Source organism: Chelonoidis abingdonii, chromosome 1, assembly GCF_003597395.2.
Source record: "Chelonoidis abingdonii isolate Lonesome George chromosome 1, CheloAbing_2.0, whole genome shotgun sequence".
Lineage (NCBI taxonomy): Eukaryota > Metazoa > Chordata > Testudines > Testudinidae > Chelonoidis > Chelonoidis abingdonii.
Genome location: NC_133769.1, coordinates 104,490,321 through 104,506,565, shown reverse-complemented (window position 1 = coordinate 104,506,565; position 16,245 = coordinate 104,490,321). Strand labels below are relative to the sequence as shown.

Genomic DNA, 16,245 nt, shown 5'->3' with positions numbered 1-16,245 from the left:
GGACATACAGATCTGAGTCTGGGCAAAGCTTTTAAGCATGGTGCATGGTATGGGCAGGTCAAAACGATTCCTGGCAGACAAAAGCTCATCTCTCTGCTTTTTCTCTCCCTCTACCCCTCTTCTGTCTATGCATATCAAAGGCACAGTTGGTGGTAATGTTTTGGTAATGCATCCTGTGTATAAAAACAACTAATTAGTAAAAGGAGCCTTCCAATCTTCCCCAGATCTATAGATCTCTGTTTTACGATACTTGTACGTAATTCTTGGCTTTTGTGAATAGCTGCTGATATTTACTGTGTATTAGCTGGATAGAATAGCTGTAATAATGTCCTCATTGCATTCGATTTGGTCTTTTTGAAAAGAGAGTCAAAAGCAATTTATTATTGTAGGTACAGTATCTAGGGGGACTTTTTATCTCTAACTAAATGAGTATATATTTTATCAGACACAGATGAATCCTCTTCAGTACCTAGAGCTGTATTTGAAAGAGCCAGTCATAGGTTCCTGCTAAATACAGTAGCTTGCAAAACATAAAATATAAACAGTTGTGCATGAATAGCTGCTCAGTAAGTCACTGATATGCATATCCTGAAACTGGTTTCATTTTATCTTACATTTAACTTAATTTTAAAATGTAAAATGATTGCATTAATTTGATATAACACCCCTTTTTTGTAGTGTGTCTTATAAATTCTGTCTCAAACATTCTACAGAATTAAAAAATATCAGATGGTAAAAGAAGAGAAATTCAGAGACACACAAGGGAACCAGATATTTTTTTATAAGGTGTACTCAGTATTATCAACCCCAAGTGTTCACTAATCAAGAGTTAGGCCCCAAAATATCATGAGATTTTAAAAAATAATAAATCTTGGGTTCTTAGTATTTGTCTTCAAGCATGTGAGCATTTAGCATGTCTACTTTCAAGGTTTTCTCTGCAATCTTAGGGCTCGAAACTTTCTTTTTTTTTTTAGTGAAAGATGAGATTTGTCATATAATTACCTGTCTCCAGGAGCAGGGGCTTGAAGGAAGAACACCAAATATCCTGAGACTTGTGATTAAAATTGTGAGACTTGGAAACACTGAATATTAGGCCTGATTTTCCTCTGATCCAGATCAGTAATGTCTCCATTGAAGTCAACAGAGGTACACCAATGTACAACTTGTGTGAGACGAGAACCAGGCTTGTTCTGGGGCATAATGCTCCAGTTTTATGCTGGTGAACCCTAGTGGAGTTACATCAGTATTAAAATGGACTAACACAATGGTCAATCAGGCCCATTGTGTTCATAACACTTCTAAACAGGGTAGGATTCTACTAACATTGTAACTGATGTTAGGCATTTTGAAAATAGCTATCTTATTCCATTTGCAGTTTTTACAAGACTTCCAGTTCAAAAACTTTATAAAACTAAACAGCTACAGAGCTTGGCTAAGGCTCTCCACTACTTTGCACCTTATTAGTCATTTTAATTTCTGTAAGATGGCTGTGAAGCATACCGTTTTGATTTGCACAGGTGTAAATGATCACAAAAGTAGAGAATCAAGCCCTTTATATTCGCTAGTGGAAAAAGATTTGCCCATCACTACGTACATATTCTATTTATAAAAATGTCTGATGGTTTTTGGTTTTGGTTTTGCTCCAAGGACACAAAGCATCTGTTCTCCCCTCAGTGTGTGTGCATAACTCCCATGAATGACAATGGAAGTTACACATGCGTGCATTGAGAGAATGGAACACAAAGACTAGAGCTGTCGAAACTGAAGAAGAGTGTGTGCACAGTTGCTTTGAAAACCTAATTACGAGATAGCATTGCATTGCATAATGATATGGGGCCTTTCAGGCTGTTTCTCCTACGCTCCACTACTCCTACAGTATATATGAGCAAAGAACCACATATTTATGGAGCAGCTGGAGACATGTGTTAAGGTAAAAACAAGCTTCCCAATATAAGTTCAGTTTCAACCTCCTCCTCTAAGTTCCTCCAAAGAAACCAATCATCCTTAAATTATGTGTGTAGCATCCCATTCCAGGGAAGGATTTTATCTTAGAAGTTTGATAAAAAACCAGTAAAGAAATTTGAAAGGTTTGGGCCAGATCCTGGGCTGTGACCAAGGACCTGACTATGGGAAAGAGAGCCTCTCTCTGTCCCCAACTGCTACCTTGGCAAGTAGTGAGCTGACACTTCTTGGTTTTTAAGAAAGGGGCCCATTGGCAGGACATTCTTTTGTGAGGGGCTCTCAGTTTTGGAATTCACCATCCCATTACCCCCATGTTTGAAATAGACAAATCTATTGATATTCAGAGCACAATGAGAAAGCCATCTCCTTTCCCAGGTTTGGAGAAGTGATGAGTATGTTGAGGGCTTGTATTTGTGGTTGGGGAATTTGGGGTCTATGGGTGGAGTTGATTTCTGATTTCTTTGCAGCCGACTATTTTCTCTGGTGTTGGGGTGGCTGGCGGGTTTACTTTTTTCCAGTCTGACTGTGTTCACACCTGCCAAAGGTACCTAAAGCTTTTGATAGGTAATTTTAAATGTACCATGCAAGTCCAAATAAATATATCTAAAATTTACTAATTATTGATGGAAAGCCAATATAAAAAGAGCAAGTTAAATTTCTCACCCGAGTGACTCTTTGCCCAAAAAAAAAAAAAAAAAAGTGAAGTATTCACCCAGCTCTGTTGTATAATACAGATAATACAGCCGGTTGAAAAATATTAACCCCAAATATCAAAGTTTCTGTTTTGCAGTGATTGATACAGACCCATTTTTCTGTTTTATACAAAACCAGTTTATTGCAACTTCTGACTAAAGTGTTATCTAGATGTTTATGCACACTTTTTGTTTATCAAAGAACAGGTTTTAGTAAATGAAAAAATTTTGAAGATATTTTGATTAAAAAATCAATACAAATTGTGATTTAAATTTTTACAAAAAATGTATTGGGAAATTTTTTAAATTACAGAAAAGAGGGTCAACATGTTTTTGTGATTTTTTCATTTTTGCAAAAAGATTGGTTTTGGAAGAAAAAGCATTTAGTTTAAAAATACGTATATATGCATACATTTCTAGTAGATCTCTCCAGACAAAGTCATCTGTCTTGATTTTCTTCTATGCTTCCTATCTTCTATACACTGCTGAATCTGCCCAGTGTTAGCATTCTTGACGTTTCTGTACCTGAACTGAGACCTGAAACTACATGGGAAATTCTTCTTTCCCTGTCCAGATCCATGTCTGTATAGCATGTTTCAAATTGCCTCCTAGGAAGTGGTTCGCCAGGAACCACCAAGAAATGTGCTTGCAACTTCCAAGACTGATAGTTATTAAAGATAGTGATGCCTGTCCCTCGTGTTAGGAGATCATAGGCAAAGCCAAAACATTCAGGACACTTCTATTCCAGCTATAGTAATGTGGTACTTAATAACTTGACAGATGCCTCATGTGGAAGGACTGATGCCAGAGATAATGATGCTACTTTGATTGGCTGAAGCAGTGTTGATACCTCTGGCATCAGCCTTTCCACGTGGGACATCCCACAACTGCTGCTAGCATGTTTGGGAAGTAGTGGAAACCTCATCTGTCAAGTTATTCAAATAGACTGGATAAAACCCTCAAGCTGTGCCATAGGGAGTGAAAAGGTGGATGGACTTTTTTACTTAAAGTGTCTTTTAGTGTCTCATTGATATCATTCTGACATATACCTTCTCTGATGTCTTAGGTAGCTTGGAATTGTAATGCCAGAACATATCATTGGTCTATCCCATTCAGTATTCTACATCTGTCAGTAATCTGATGCTTCAGAGAAAGGCAGAAAAGTATGCTGTCTTGTTCTTGGCCAACTGTACAATGCTAGGATATGAGAGCAAAATATTTATTCCCAGCTCTCAACTAGGTAATTAGTTTACATCCTAAAGTGTGATGATTCTTAACACTTTTAATTTTTAACTTAGTTAGTCTAACCGCAAACATAACTTACCTCCAGTGATATAATTATGAAAAATGGGAAAGTTCCTTATTTATAAATTCTCCAGACTGTACCTACCCTGACTGACACAATGCTTCCTCTTAAAGCAACTTATTTTAAGGTGTTTGGGCATCCTATCTTACATGAATAATGGGCTTTGATTCTTGGCACCACTAATGACATTACCAGAGAGTTGGGAAGAAAATGTTCTGGCTTTAGAGGTCCTATATAAATGGTACGAATGCCCAGTCAGTTGAAGAATGCTAACAAAAAGATAATCAGACTCTTGCTGGGAAGATGCTGAAGGAAGGCTGGGGTGCAGGTACTGTAGTTTCTGACCTTCACCATATCTCTCTCTTTATCTTTCTAGTTTAAAGACCCCATGCACAGTCCAGCTAGCTCCATAATACTTAGTGCTAGTGCATTTGACAGGGAATAGATTTTTATTATTTTGCTTCATGTCCTGCTTTTCCAGACCACCTCATCTGACTTAGTAAGTACTTGCTTGAACATAGGAGAGAGAACTTGGTACAAAAGGCAATTCTTCCTCAAGATTTATAATTACTACAAAATGATAATTATTTGTCAGGACACTTTTCTCAGGAACTGGATCCCAGAGACATGAATTTAACTTCTGAGAAATGATCCCGGAATTCACATCATTTGTGTAAATCCAGGTATGAATACACTGTGGTAATCAGAACCCAGACACACAAACACCTTCCCCTCTTCACTTGCCTTTAACATTGACAGATGACTCACTTCTCAGTAAGACACATGCTTCAGTAGCAGGACTATACAGGGGCCAGTGGTATTTAGTGGTTTGATGTTTTTGTTTGTTTGTTTTTTGATAATACTGTAATCATTTGTGTGATAAGTAATATTGAGACCATTAATTGCTTTTATGTTTGCTCACATTATTTCATTCCCAGGGTCTTTTCACCTTATTCACTTGATGTTTGATGACTACGTATTATACCTGTTAGAATCACTGCATTGTCAGGAGAGAGCTAATGAGTTAATGAGGGCAATGAAAGGAGAAGGAAGCACAGGTGAGTTTGTTTTCTTAGCAGTATCTTACATGCCTTCTATAATTTAATTCTCTGTTATTCATCCATTTCTGTACATGGGCATTTCCCTATCCCCATTCATCCTAATGAGGCCTTTCCAGAAGGAACGTGTCATTTTTCAGCTCTGTTATTACGTCAGACAAATCAATTATGAACCTCTCTGATTAGTGAGTGTCCTGAAATTTGATTTTGAATTAGCCTGCCTGCTTATTGTTGTCACTACTGAGTTTAGTTATGAAGGTCTGAAAATTTCAACTCCTAAACCTGTATTTGAGATTTCAGCAAGGGAGTTTTGTACTGAATGTTCAGATCAACTAACCTATAAAACCACAGTCACATATAAGTGACACTTGTCTTGATTCCCCTCTCCCTTACACTGGCTTTACAATAATATATCCACTGTCTTTGGTTGAGTTACTCCTGATTTTACACCACTGTATCTGAGAAGAGAATCGGGGTGAGTGATTTTCATTGGTTAAGATTAAAGCCAAAGCTATTATTTATGATATACCAATGTTCAACTTCCAAAGAAAAAAAATCTACATTATCAATAGAAATACAGATGCCAGATACTCAGTGCTGTGTTCTCAGGTACTTCAGTACAGCCCCAGCAGCATGGAGACCACCTGTAACCTCCCAGTTCAGTATGAATGTGATGAGAAGGAGTTCTCAGCAGGCATAGAGTCAGTGGAGCCAGCTTCCATCCCTCCCTGAAGCTGCAATTAATTTAAATGGCATTTGCATGGCTAAATCCCTTAGCTGGTTTTTGAAAAGCTCACCCATCCATTTTAGCATAGATTAAATTTGACACCTAAGGTTTAGGAGAGGAAAGGTGATCCAGTTGTTAGGGTGTTAGCCTGTGATTTGGAAGATCTAGGTTCAAATCTATGCTCCACTACAGACTTCCTGGGTAAATCATTTATCCTCAGTTCCTCATCTGTAAAATGGGCATACAGAGTATCTCACACTGATGTTGTGAGGATAAGCATGTTAATGATCAAGAGATGGGGCCATGAAAATACCTAAGATAAAGACAGCTTTATGTAATTCCTCCGCACACCAGGGTTTACATCTAAAATTTACTTTTCTGAGTGATTTGTTTCATAGGGTTCCACGAGCCGTATTTAACAACATTTTTATGACCTGTCTCCCAATCTTCAGCAGAAATACGAGAAGAAATTATATTGACAGAACCTGCTCCTCCAACTCCCTCCCCAGTGCCATTCTCTCCAGCTAAATCTGCCACCTTGGTGGAAGTGCCGTCTGCACCCTCACCTGTGAGCAGTCAATCCCCAGAGTACGCTAGCATAGCAACTACAACAGGTAGGTAGGCTAAGGATGGCTGGTTCTTGCAATCTTTTTCCAAAAAACTGTCAAAAAACCAAAAGCTTGCAATAAAAATTGTGAGCAATGTGTCAATTTAGAGCCACTGAGGATCTGACCTTGTCTCTGAAGAAGCCCTCTCAAAACGACTCAGCATACGTTCAGTATTTATCATTGTAAATAGATATTTTCTTTATATCTTGCCAAACATGATGTGCAGTGCAATTGAAAAAGGATCCACTGTGTGCATGGATTCCTGGGCATCAAGATATAAATTTGTAAAAGCAGATGGATATCTCGATACATTATGGACTTTGTGCAGATATCTGGGGCCCTTTGAAGAACAGGGCCACAACTTTGTTCCAAAATGTTTTCAAACTTCAGTTTAAAATTGCATATTTCTAGCAATACTTTTAAAGAGACTTTTCTCAATAGAGCACTTTACAGGGCTTCTCACAACACATTTTTTGGTGGCCTCAGTGTGAGGCCACCAACTCTTGCTGGTGGCTGCATGGACACTTTTTCCTAAAATTATTTATTTTTCCTAAATTAATAAAGTATTATGCACATATATACATCCAAATCGTCGTAATTTATTTATGTACAGTTTGGGGCTTTTTTTTTTGCGGATTCAATAATAAAAATAATGCACACTTATCTTTATTCTTTACTGGACCTAACAGAATAGAAACACAAATAATGTGCTTTGCATGTTCTTGTCTTTTTTTATTATTATTGTTTCTTTTGCTTTTTTGGTTGAAATGGTTGGACAATTCTGAAGTAAACTTAAAAATAATTTGACATAACAGGTTTTTCATTATTATTTGGACTTCTATCTGAGTGGCTTGGGTCTGAGGAGGGGAGAAGGCAAGCACGGCTGTGGGGAGAAGAGGGGAGGTAAAGGTAGGATACCCTCGCCCGCCTGCCTCCTCACTCTGCTGTTGGCTCGCCGCTCACCTCCTCACCCACCCACCCCTGCCTTCTCACCTTGCTCCTTAAGTGTTGTGTGTCCAACCTGTGTCTCCAGAGAGGCAGCGCGTGCAGCAAGAGTGAGGAAGAGCAGTGTTCCCTCTAATTTTACCTACCCATGTGCAGAATGAAGTTTGTTATGTGCACCAATATGGAGGTGATGTTTGACACTTCACCTTCATATTGGTGCACATAACAAAATTCATGTGATGGGGGTGGGGCCGAGGGGTTCGGAGTGGGAGGGGGCTCCGGGCTGGGGCAAAGGGTTGAGGTGCAGGGGGGTGAGGGCTCTGCCCCTGGGTGCGGGCTCTGGGGCGGGGCCAGGGATATGGGGTTGGTCCCCAGGTGGGTTCCCTGAGCACTTGTGCAGTGCTAAATAGGCTGCTGCACAGCCACACAGCTTACAGGAAACTTGGAGGGGCTGATGCTTTCCTCACCCGCCCAGGAAACTGCCATGGCCGCAGGGAAACCCCCTGGTGGCCGCATTTGAGAAACGGTGCTTTAGAAAACCCTCAATGACTTAACACACACTTTCTCTAAAAATGGACATAGTTTGAATGGGCCAGATTTATAAAGCTATATAGACTTTTAGTGGGATTTTCAAAAACACCTCAACTCTCAATTCCCAATTGTAATGGAGCCTGTCTGCATCTTCAGGTGCCCAAATCCTTTAAAAATCTGGCTCAGTTGCTCTAGGGTTTGTTTTGTTTTTCTGTTTTAATGTTTTGTTCGTACCTTTCAACATCTTACAAGGACAGAATTTAGAAAATGGAGGCCTGTGACCTGTATGCAACTGCATACCTATAATTGCACATATAATTATAGCAGTTTCAGGAATACACTGTGTATCAAATGGGCATGAAAAGGTCTTAATTAGTAATTTGTACATGAAGATACTCAGTTTGTGGCTAGGGATTCCAAGAACTGAAAATGAACCAGTAGGCACACAACTGGCTTGCAATTTGGTGCACACAAGTGGGCCTTTACATTCTGCATGTTAAATTTCTTTCATAGGTCCTCTGATATGAAAGACAGATTATACATTCTGGAGGTAGTGGCCAGGGCCAGTCATGAACTTCAAGTGTCTGGGGTCAAAAATATTTCATTTTCCTATTTTGAGTCTCCAGATGCAGGAAAAGGGTTAGGAACTTGAATGATTGTCAGAAGACATTCCAGGCACCCGATGCTGTCCTGGCTACTCAGTGGTGAAATGAATGATATAACTTTCACTTTTGGAAGGCTCTAGGGCTTCTAGCAACAAAAGCTTTAACAAAAATTCCCTGAAGTGGCAATTTACCATCCTGGAGACTCAGACAGTAGTCAAAGGACTAATAAAGGTTTCTGCCACATCTTTTTCATACCTTTAAAGACCTCCCAAGGAACCACAGTGTGTATTTGTGGCTGCAATAGATTTAAGAGCATTTTAAGCCTACATAGTATTGCGGAGACCTCAGGTTTGCTTGTTGTTTGAGACTTTAGAGACTATATTTGGTGTGAAAATATGACAATCCCATGTCCTGAACAGCAAGACCACAAAACCAGAGTCATGTGGTTCTTGGACATGACAGGTGAGCATAAAAGAAAATACTGTTTGAATAAAGCCACAATCTATGTGCTCTCCCCTGCAGAGATTTAAGACAAAGATTTTATGAATAATTTGATTAGTAGATTTCAAGGCCAGAAGGGACCATTGTGATCATCTAGTCGGGCCGCTTACGTAACACTGGCAAGAAAACCTGCCCCAGTAACAAGAAATTGAAAAGCAGGTAACTTGTGCTGCCCCTCAAAGGAAAGACATACAAAATGAGAATGGTCTGAAGCAGTAAGATAGGGGAAACATGGAAGGGACTCACACTGGCATTATGTTAATTTATTTGTACTTTAATTACGTTATTAAGGTGCTTGAGTGAGTGTCTCTCTCCTGCTATGGCCCTCAAAGACTGAGGACTGCTAGGGTGAAGCCTCAGGATAGACACAGACTATGGCTAAGGAAACCTCCACCTGAGCATTTCTACCACAGCCTGTCTCAGCTGAGCCTCCATGGAAGACCTTTCTGCTCAAGACAGTTCATCTTTAATCATTAGAGTCCTTCTTTTCCACCAGCTCTTCATTTCCTCACCTCCCCCATTTTCTCCCTATAGTCTTTTGTTTGGCAGAATGGCTGCTTCTCTCTGGCCATTGAGCTCAGCTTTATTTTAATCACCGTTGTCTTAATTTTTGTCTAGAACGCAACTTATGTGAATAGAGGTTCATATAAGTAAAGTAACACAGAACCAGAAACATTGCAGCTGCAGGAATTGGTTGTATTTTACTTTGTGTGCACTGTGGACCTATTATAAACCATCTTGGCTTATCAATGTGCCATAGCTCTAGGGTAGCAATTAATATAGGGTATATTCTGCAGTTTGTAGAAAAATATAATAGGAAGTTTTAAAAAAACATTAGAGGGGACATCAAAAAAATTACCCCAAACTGGTGATGATGTCGATGCAGATAACATTTCAGACATGTGAACAATGTGAAAGGCATTTGTGTGGGAAGTTCATGTATGTTGATGATAAAATAAAAAGGGGATGTTTTTTAATAACAACGTAAAAGATACTTCATATCCATGTTTTTCTCAATTCTGAGGGCTGGTCTACGCTAGAAAGGTTTTCCTCATTGACTACACTAGCATAGATAAATATAAAGTAGCAAAATGCCCCTAGTGTGGATGCAATTATTCCAGTATAAAAATGCTTATTTATAGCAATAAAGCCTAAAGTTTATTTCAGTTCAGGAAGGGGAATAAGATATACTGGTGGGCATGTCTACACTACAAGCACTATAATGGCACAGCAGCTACACCACTGAAGTGTAGACACTTGCTACAGCAACAGAAGGGATTTTTCCACTGCTGTAGTAAATCCATCCCCTCAAGAGGCCGCATCTACAGTAGGGTTTAGGTCAACCTAACTACAGTGTACAGGGCACAACAGTTTTCACAGCCCTGATTGACACAGCTATGTTGACCTAAGTTTTAGGTGCAGTCTCACCTTTATACCAGTCTAACTGAATCTATACTAGGGCTCATATTAGTACAACTATGTTAGTAAAAAAATCACACCCCTACTCAAAATAGTTGTATTTATAAAATGTTTAAGTATAGACCAGGCCTTAGTGCTTACACGGCATGTAAGGTAAAAATCAAAATATTTGAAAATGTGAGTACTCCTGCTCAGTGGAGTTATGTATATTTATACCAGATGAGGATTTGCGGGATGAAGTATAAAATTCTCAATGTATTTTCTTTTGTTTGTTTTTTAATTCTGCGTATTTGCTCCAGATATGTGGCTCTAACCAGCAATTCTCTTGAGATATATTTAAAAGTTACGGTGTTGCCTTTCTTTAATGTTTTTTTTTTAATGTAGGTAAATGTAGCAGTGTGGAAATGCATTGTACAACTAGAAAACTAATCTGGTTAGTTGCCAATAGCTTGCAGTTCCCCAATTTAAGATGTCATTAAGTCTTTGCTGCTTGTGGAACTGGCAATAAAAGTTAACTATTAAACTTGCTTTTTAAACTTTCTGCATGCACTCAATGGTTAAACACAAAAGCAGCAAGTTAAATCACTGTGATTAGATGACACCTAACTAAAGTAAGGTAAATCCTATATAGATTGCTCTGGTGTAAAACATCTGGCATGCCCAGTTAACATTTTATTTAAATTTTTCTGTTAAATTACTGAAAGTGTAAAAGGATAATTAGCCCTAATTCTTTCTAAATTACAAAGGCCAGATTAATGATTGGTCAAATTACAACAATATTGTAACAAAAGGGATGGGTATATGGTTGACTCTGCAGTCCTCTCTTAAAGCCTGGGATTACTCATTTGCTAATGCAGTTGCTGTTAGAAGAACCTGAACTGGCTTACAGAAATTCTGCACTGTAAATGTTTACTAATAGATAACTAATCATTTCTCCACCTCCATTGCCTTCCTCTCAGTTACAAAGGAATGTATATTTGAATTAAAGGTTCATTTCAATAGTACTGTACGCTATTCCACAGGGTGCTGACGTGGTATTAATTCTCCTTTTGGGCTGCTCTTGTAAACTCTTAGTGAGTGTTGCCAGTTCTCATGTTTTATCAAGAGTCTCATGATAGTTGGTGCTGTTACTTAAAGCTCCAGCTCCTGGATTCATGAGAGTGCTATTTTTTGTTTAAAAATAAGGGTAAGTTTCTAGCCCTCATGGTTGCAGAGAAAAGCTTGACGATGTAAACCCTAAAGGATCCATCACCAGAAAGCAAATGAAAAGAACCACAGATCAGATTTTAAAAATCTGATTTGTAAGCCAATCTCCTGATTTTGGAGAGACTGAGGGCTTGTCTACACATACAGCGATGCAGGGCACAGCTGCACCAATTCAGCTGCACCACTATAGCACTTAGTGAAGACACTACCTATGCCAATGGGAGAGCTTCTCCTTTCGGGGTAATTAATCCACCTCCCCAAGAGGCAGTAGCTATGAATCATCAACATAGCACCATTTACACTGGTGATTAGGTGGCAAAATTGCATTGCTCAGGGGTGTGGATTTTCCACACCCCTGAGCGGCATAGTTATACCGACATAAGTCTGTAGTGTAGACCAAGCCTAACTCCTGAAATCTGAACACTTGGTCTTGACAATATTGTTTACTACCAAATATAATATTTACTATTGTGATTCCTACTGACATCTGAGGGCTTGCTTCAGTGTTGCCATGCACCTTTGCAATCCAGTGCAAAGTGGCTGTAAAATGCTCCCATCGTGAAATGGTACCATTTTACAGCCACTTTGCATTGACTTTGCACTGGTATAAATGACTGCACAAGAGGCAAGGCAGTAGCTAATCGGCCTGGCTATATGGTTCTATTCACAGCAGTACACACACACCAACAAGTACAGTAAGGGTTTGTAGTACAAATCACACATCTGTGCATGAAATTCCTTTGTATTTTTGGCTTTGCTGTATGATAGCACAACAGGGCTGTTGTTGGACTTTTAGCAGAGCTATTTATACATTGTGCTTCCTACAGAGGGCCTCTTGCTGTCATGTTCTCAACAATGTAGTCAGTCTTAAAAAAGCAAATAAAGTAAAAAATAAAGTGAAATGAAGTAAAAGAACTTTCTAAGTTTATTCAAATCGTGAAGGCTGAAAACACAAAGAAGAACAAAGTGCTGTCAGATCACTCAACCAGTATTGTTTTACGTTCAGTTCAGTTAAGTGGGTACAGCAGCTAAAAAAGGCTGTCTGCTGGATTCCAGCCTTGCTGCCCATTAAAGTCAATGAGATTGACTGTGTAAGAGCTGTGGGATTGGGGTTCCAGTGGCTGGTGTTTTAAAAAATGAAACAACCACAATCTCTTCAATTGCCTCTCCTCCTACATTTTGCCCTACCACAATGTATTGGAGGGGTCTGGCTGATGTCCTCCCTTAACACAGAAATACATACATGTATCCTGCAGCATTCTTCTTCCTCCAACAGGAAATTGAGATCTTCCAAATCTGAGCCACCCCTCCCCCTCTCTTTTCATGTGCTGGTCACCCCGTGAAAGCTAGTGCATTCCCTCCACAAGGGAGAGAAGGGGTGAGTAGTCATCTTTTCCCAGTCCAGACTCTAATGCAAGAGAGGCCTCCTTGACACAAAATCTTTCAATATTCAGCTGCTCTGCAAATCCAGAGACAAGTCCACTGTATGCAAGCTGCTAGTCTTCAGACCTTCCAGCCTTTCCTAGAGCAGCAGCCTGAGGTGCTGCTGTCAGGCATGGTGAAGACGTTCCGATGATAGTCCTGGGAGATTTCAGCAGCCATATTGACAACCCCTCCAATGCAATGGCCTAAAACCTCTTCACCACATTTTCCATTTTTAGTTTCTCGTAGGTAACATCGGGCTCTACCCACAGAGCAGGTCATGCTTTGGACCTGAATTTTGGATGGGACTTCGCTATAGATTCATTGATTTTGAGCCCAGCCGTGACTATTGGATCATTTCTTCTCACTCATAAAGAGGAACCTGACCTGATATAGGAGACACAAGAAATGACTCCTATGCTGGACTGACTATCACCTCCTTCAGGCTGGTTTCCAGACAAAAAGGAAGCCACTGTAATGGCCTGGATCCAGTCAAGTCCAAAACATACTTGCAGGTAATTCCACTCCACCAAAATGCCGTAGGATAGAAGCTCTGTTGAGTCACTGTGACCACTCATTAAACACAACCATTGATGTTCTAGCACTGGAATGCCTGCACCCTCGTCATTGCTCCCATAGATCTCAGTGGTTCTCTGCAAACCTGTAACAGAAGTAGAAAGGACGAAAATTCAAGTGTTAGTGATGGAGAACAGAAGCAAATGCGGACAGGCTGTAGCACAAGCAATTCTTGTGAACCTACCCTCAGACATGAAATATGCAAAGAACTCCCACCTCTTCTCCACCTTAGCAGCCATAAAGTCACAAATTGCTGGAGTGTTTCAGTCTATGAATCACCTTGTTTAGCACAGGGTGTCCCACTTCAGTCCCAGAACTGAGCACTTCCCACTACAAAGAACTCTCTGCCTGACTTTCTGAAGAAAATCACCCACATCTGAGACTGCTTCTCCATTCACCAAGAGCCATACAATGAACACAGAGCTGACAAAACAATAACTTGCCTCTCTGAATTAGGTCCTGCCACACAACTGAAGTCCTAGAGGTACTGAAAGAAAATCCAAATCAGCTCCTGAAACTCTAGTCCATTCCCTTTTTTAGCTGGAGAAAGAGAGCTGAAAGCACCTGGTGACCTCTATTCTGCTATCTTCATTGGCTCCTCGTCCTATACTGGGTCAAATTCAAGATTTTGGCTCTCATCCACAACAATTATTTTACCCCAGAAATATGAGATCACCAGCCTCAAGGATAGGAGTCACATAGAGAGGACAAGGTTTCTCAGGAACTGGCCCATAAATCTGGAGTTCCCACCTGGAAGAGACCAGGCTGACTGAAAACTTCAGCATTTTCAGAGCAAAATGCAAAACCCACTTCTTTCCCTTAACCTTCCTACAATAGAACCACATTAATGAAGTCAACAGAGCCTAGTCCCTGCTGACTAGCAGGAAGAGAGAGGGGAACATCTCCAAGTGTACACTTATTATTTTGGGAGCTGATCTGATACCACAGTGATGGGGACCATATAAGAACTTAGACAGGTGGGTAGATGAAAGCCAAGTCAGGCTGCAAGGAGTTCATTTGCCTTAGTTCAACCCTCTTCTAGGCCCCCAAGGGCCCTGACCATTCTTCCTACTACACCAGCCCTGATCATCCTGAGGATCAAGTTGGCCAACATGATCTCCACTCTGTTGCAGAGAGGGGCTCAGGATTTGGCCCATAATGTCTATGAAATGTTTTGTGCTAGTCCTGTTCTCCCAGCTCTAAGCCCTGTCCTGTATTTTGTATATTATATTATATTTATTTATTTGTATTACTGTAGTGCCTAAGAGCCCTAGTCATGGACCAGGACTCCAGTGTGCTAGGTGCTGTACAAACTGATCAAAAAGACAGTCCCTGCCCAAAATTTTATAAGCACAAATTACAGCATTACATTGATTATTCACATCTTGCTGTGTCTTAAAAATGCCAGTTGTGCCTGGGTTGTCTCCCACTATCCAATATTCTAGCTCTCCTATTTGTACCTTTTCAACTGTTCTTCAAAAATGGGTGTTTTACTGCTATCACTATACCGGGATTCTCAAACTGGGGGTGGGACCCCTCTCGGGTCATGGGGTTATTACATGGGGGGTCGTGAACTGTCAGCCTGCACCTCAAATACTGCTTTGCCTCCAGCATTTATAATGATGTTAGATATATAAAAAATGTTTTAAATTTATAAGTGGGGTCACGCTCAGAGGCTTGCTACGGGATAGTTTGAGAACCACTGCACTATACCCATTTTTATTCACCTCCTTTGGTTGATATTCTTCATTGGCATCACCTTATTAGATTGCTCTTTACTGGCTGTTTCAAAATGGATCTTTTCAAAGGAGTACAGCTCATGCTAACTATGAATCTCAACTTTGTTTGTTGTGCAGGGGCTATGCAGTCCTATACATGGTCACTCACATACACTGTGACAACAGCTGCTGGGTCACCTGCTGAAAACTCGCAACAGCTGCCCTGCATGAGAAGTCCTCATGTGCCGCCTTCTTCTGTCACACACAGGATACCTGTTTACCCCCACAGAGAGGAACACGGGTAGGTCACTTTCCAGTTTGTTTATTTGAGTTTTAAGGACTGTTCTAAATTTGCAATAATTTTTTTTTCAAAAGCAGTTGGAATCCAACTGCTGGAATCTGTTTCCTGAGGGAATAGATCTTCATTGCAAATGTGATAGTGTTGTATGGTTATATGGTCTCTCACATATTTCCATTTATGCATTTAAAACATAATGCTAGTCATAAATACAAGGAAACCTGGAAAATCAGTTCTAAAGGGAGAAGGACTGGATGGATGATCTAATTAGGTTTCTTTCTATCTTTGATTCCTATTATTCTATCTCAATGGCCTAGATATGTCAAGGAAAGCTAACTTTCCTTCACCAAGCTAATTGCTAGTCTCACAGGACACCAGTTTCCTGGGTTTGGAAAGACAGACAATTTTTGAACTAGAACATAACAAATGTGTCAAAGCCTCGGAGTAAGGCTGACCAATGAAAATAATAAACAGTGACATAGCACAATTTATTAAAGATCTTGGAGCACTTTACAAACTTAAACGCAGCCTCACAATGCTCCTGTTCCAAAGCAATAGTCATTCTGTATATGCCCAACTTATAGGGCTCTGTATCAAGCTCAGAGAGCTCCTCTGTTGCTTCCACAACTAGCCAAACTCCATAACAAAATCACGGGCAGGCCCATGCATGT

At 40.1% G+C, this 16,245-nt stretch overlaps 1 protein-coding gene across 2 annotated transcripts in view; it reads left to right on the top strand.

Annotated features, from left to right (window-relative positions):
* Positions 1-16,245, top strand: part of RFX4 (regulatory factor X4) — a 132,425-nt gene that overhangs the window by 84,596 nt on the left and 31,584 nt on the right. The window contains exons 14-16 of one of the 2 annotated variants that reach the window (XM_032769700.1): positions 4,899-5,018; positions 6,201-6,359; positions 15,415-15,577. In XM_032769700.1, the coding sequence (XP_032625591.1) occupies positions 4,899-5,018; positions 6,201-6,359; positions 15,415-15,577 (442 nt within the window). Of the gene's footprint in view, positions 1-4,898; positions 5,019-6,197; positions 6,360-15,414; positions 15,578-16,245 lie in introns of both variants that reach the window. The other variant, XM_032769699.1, reaches the window with a different exon arrangement.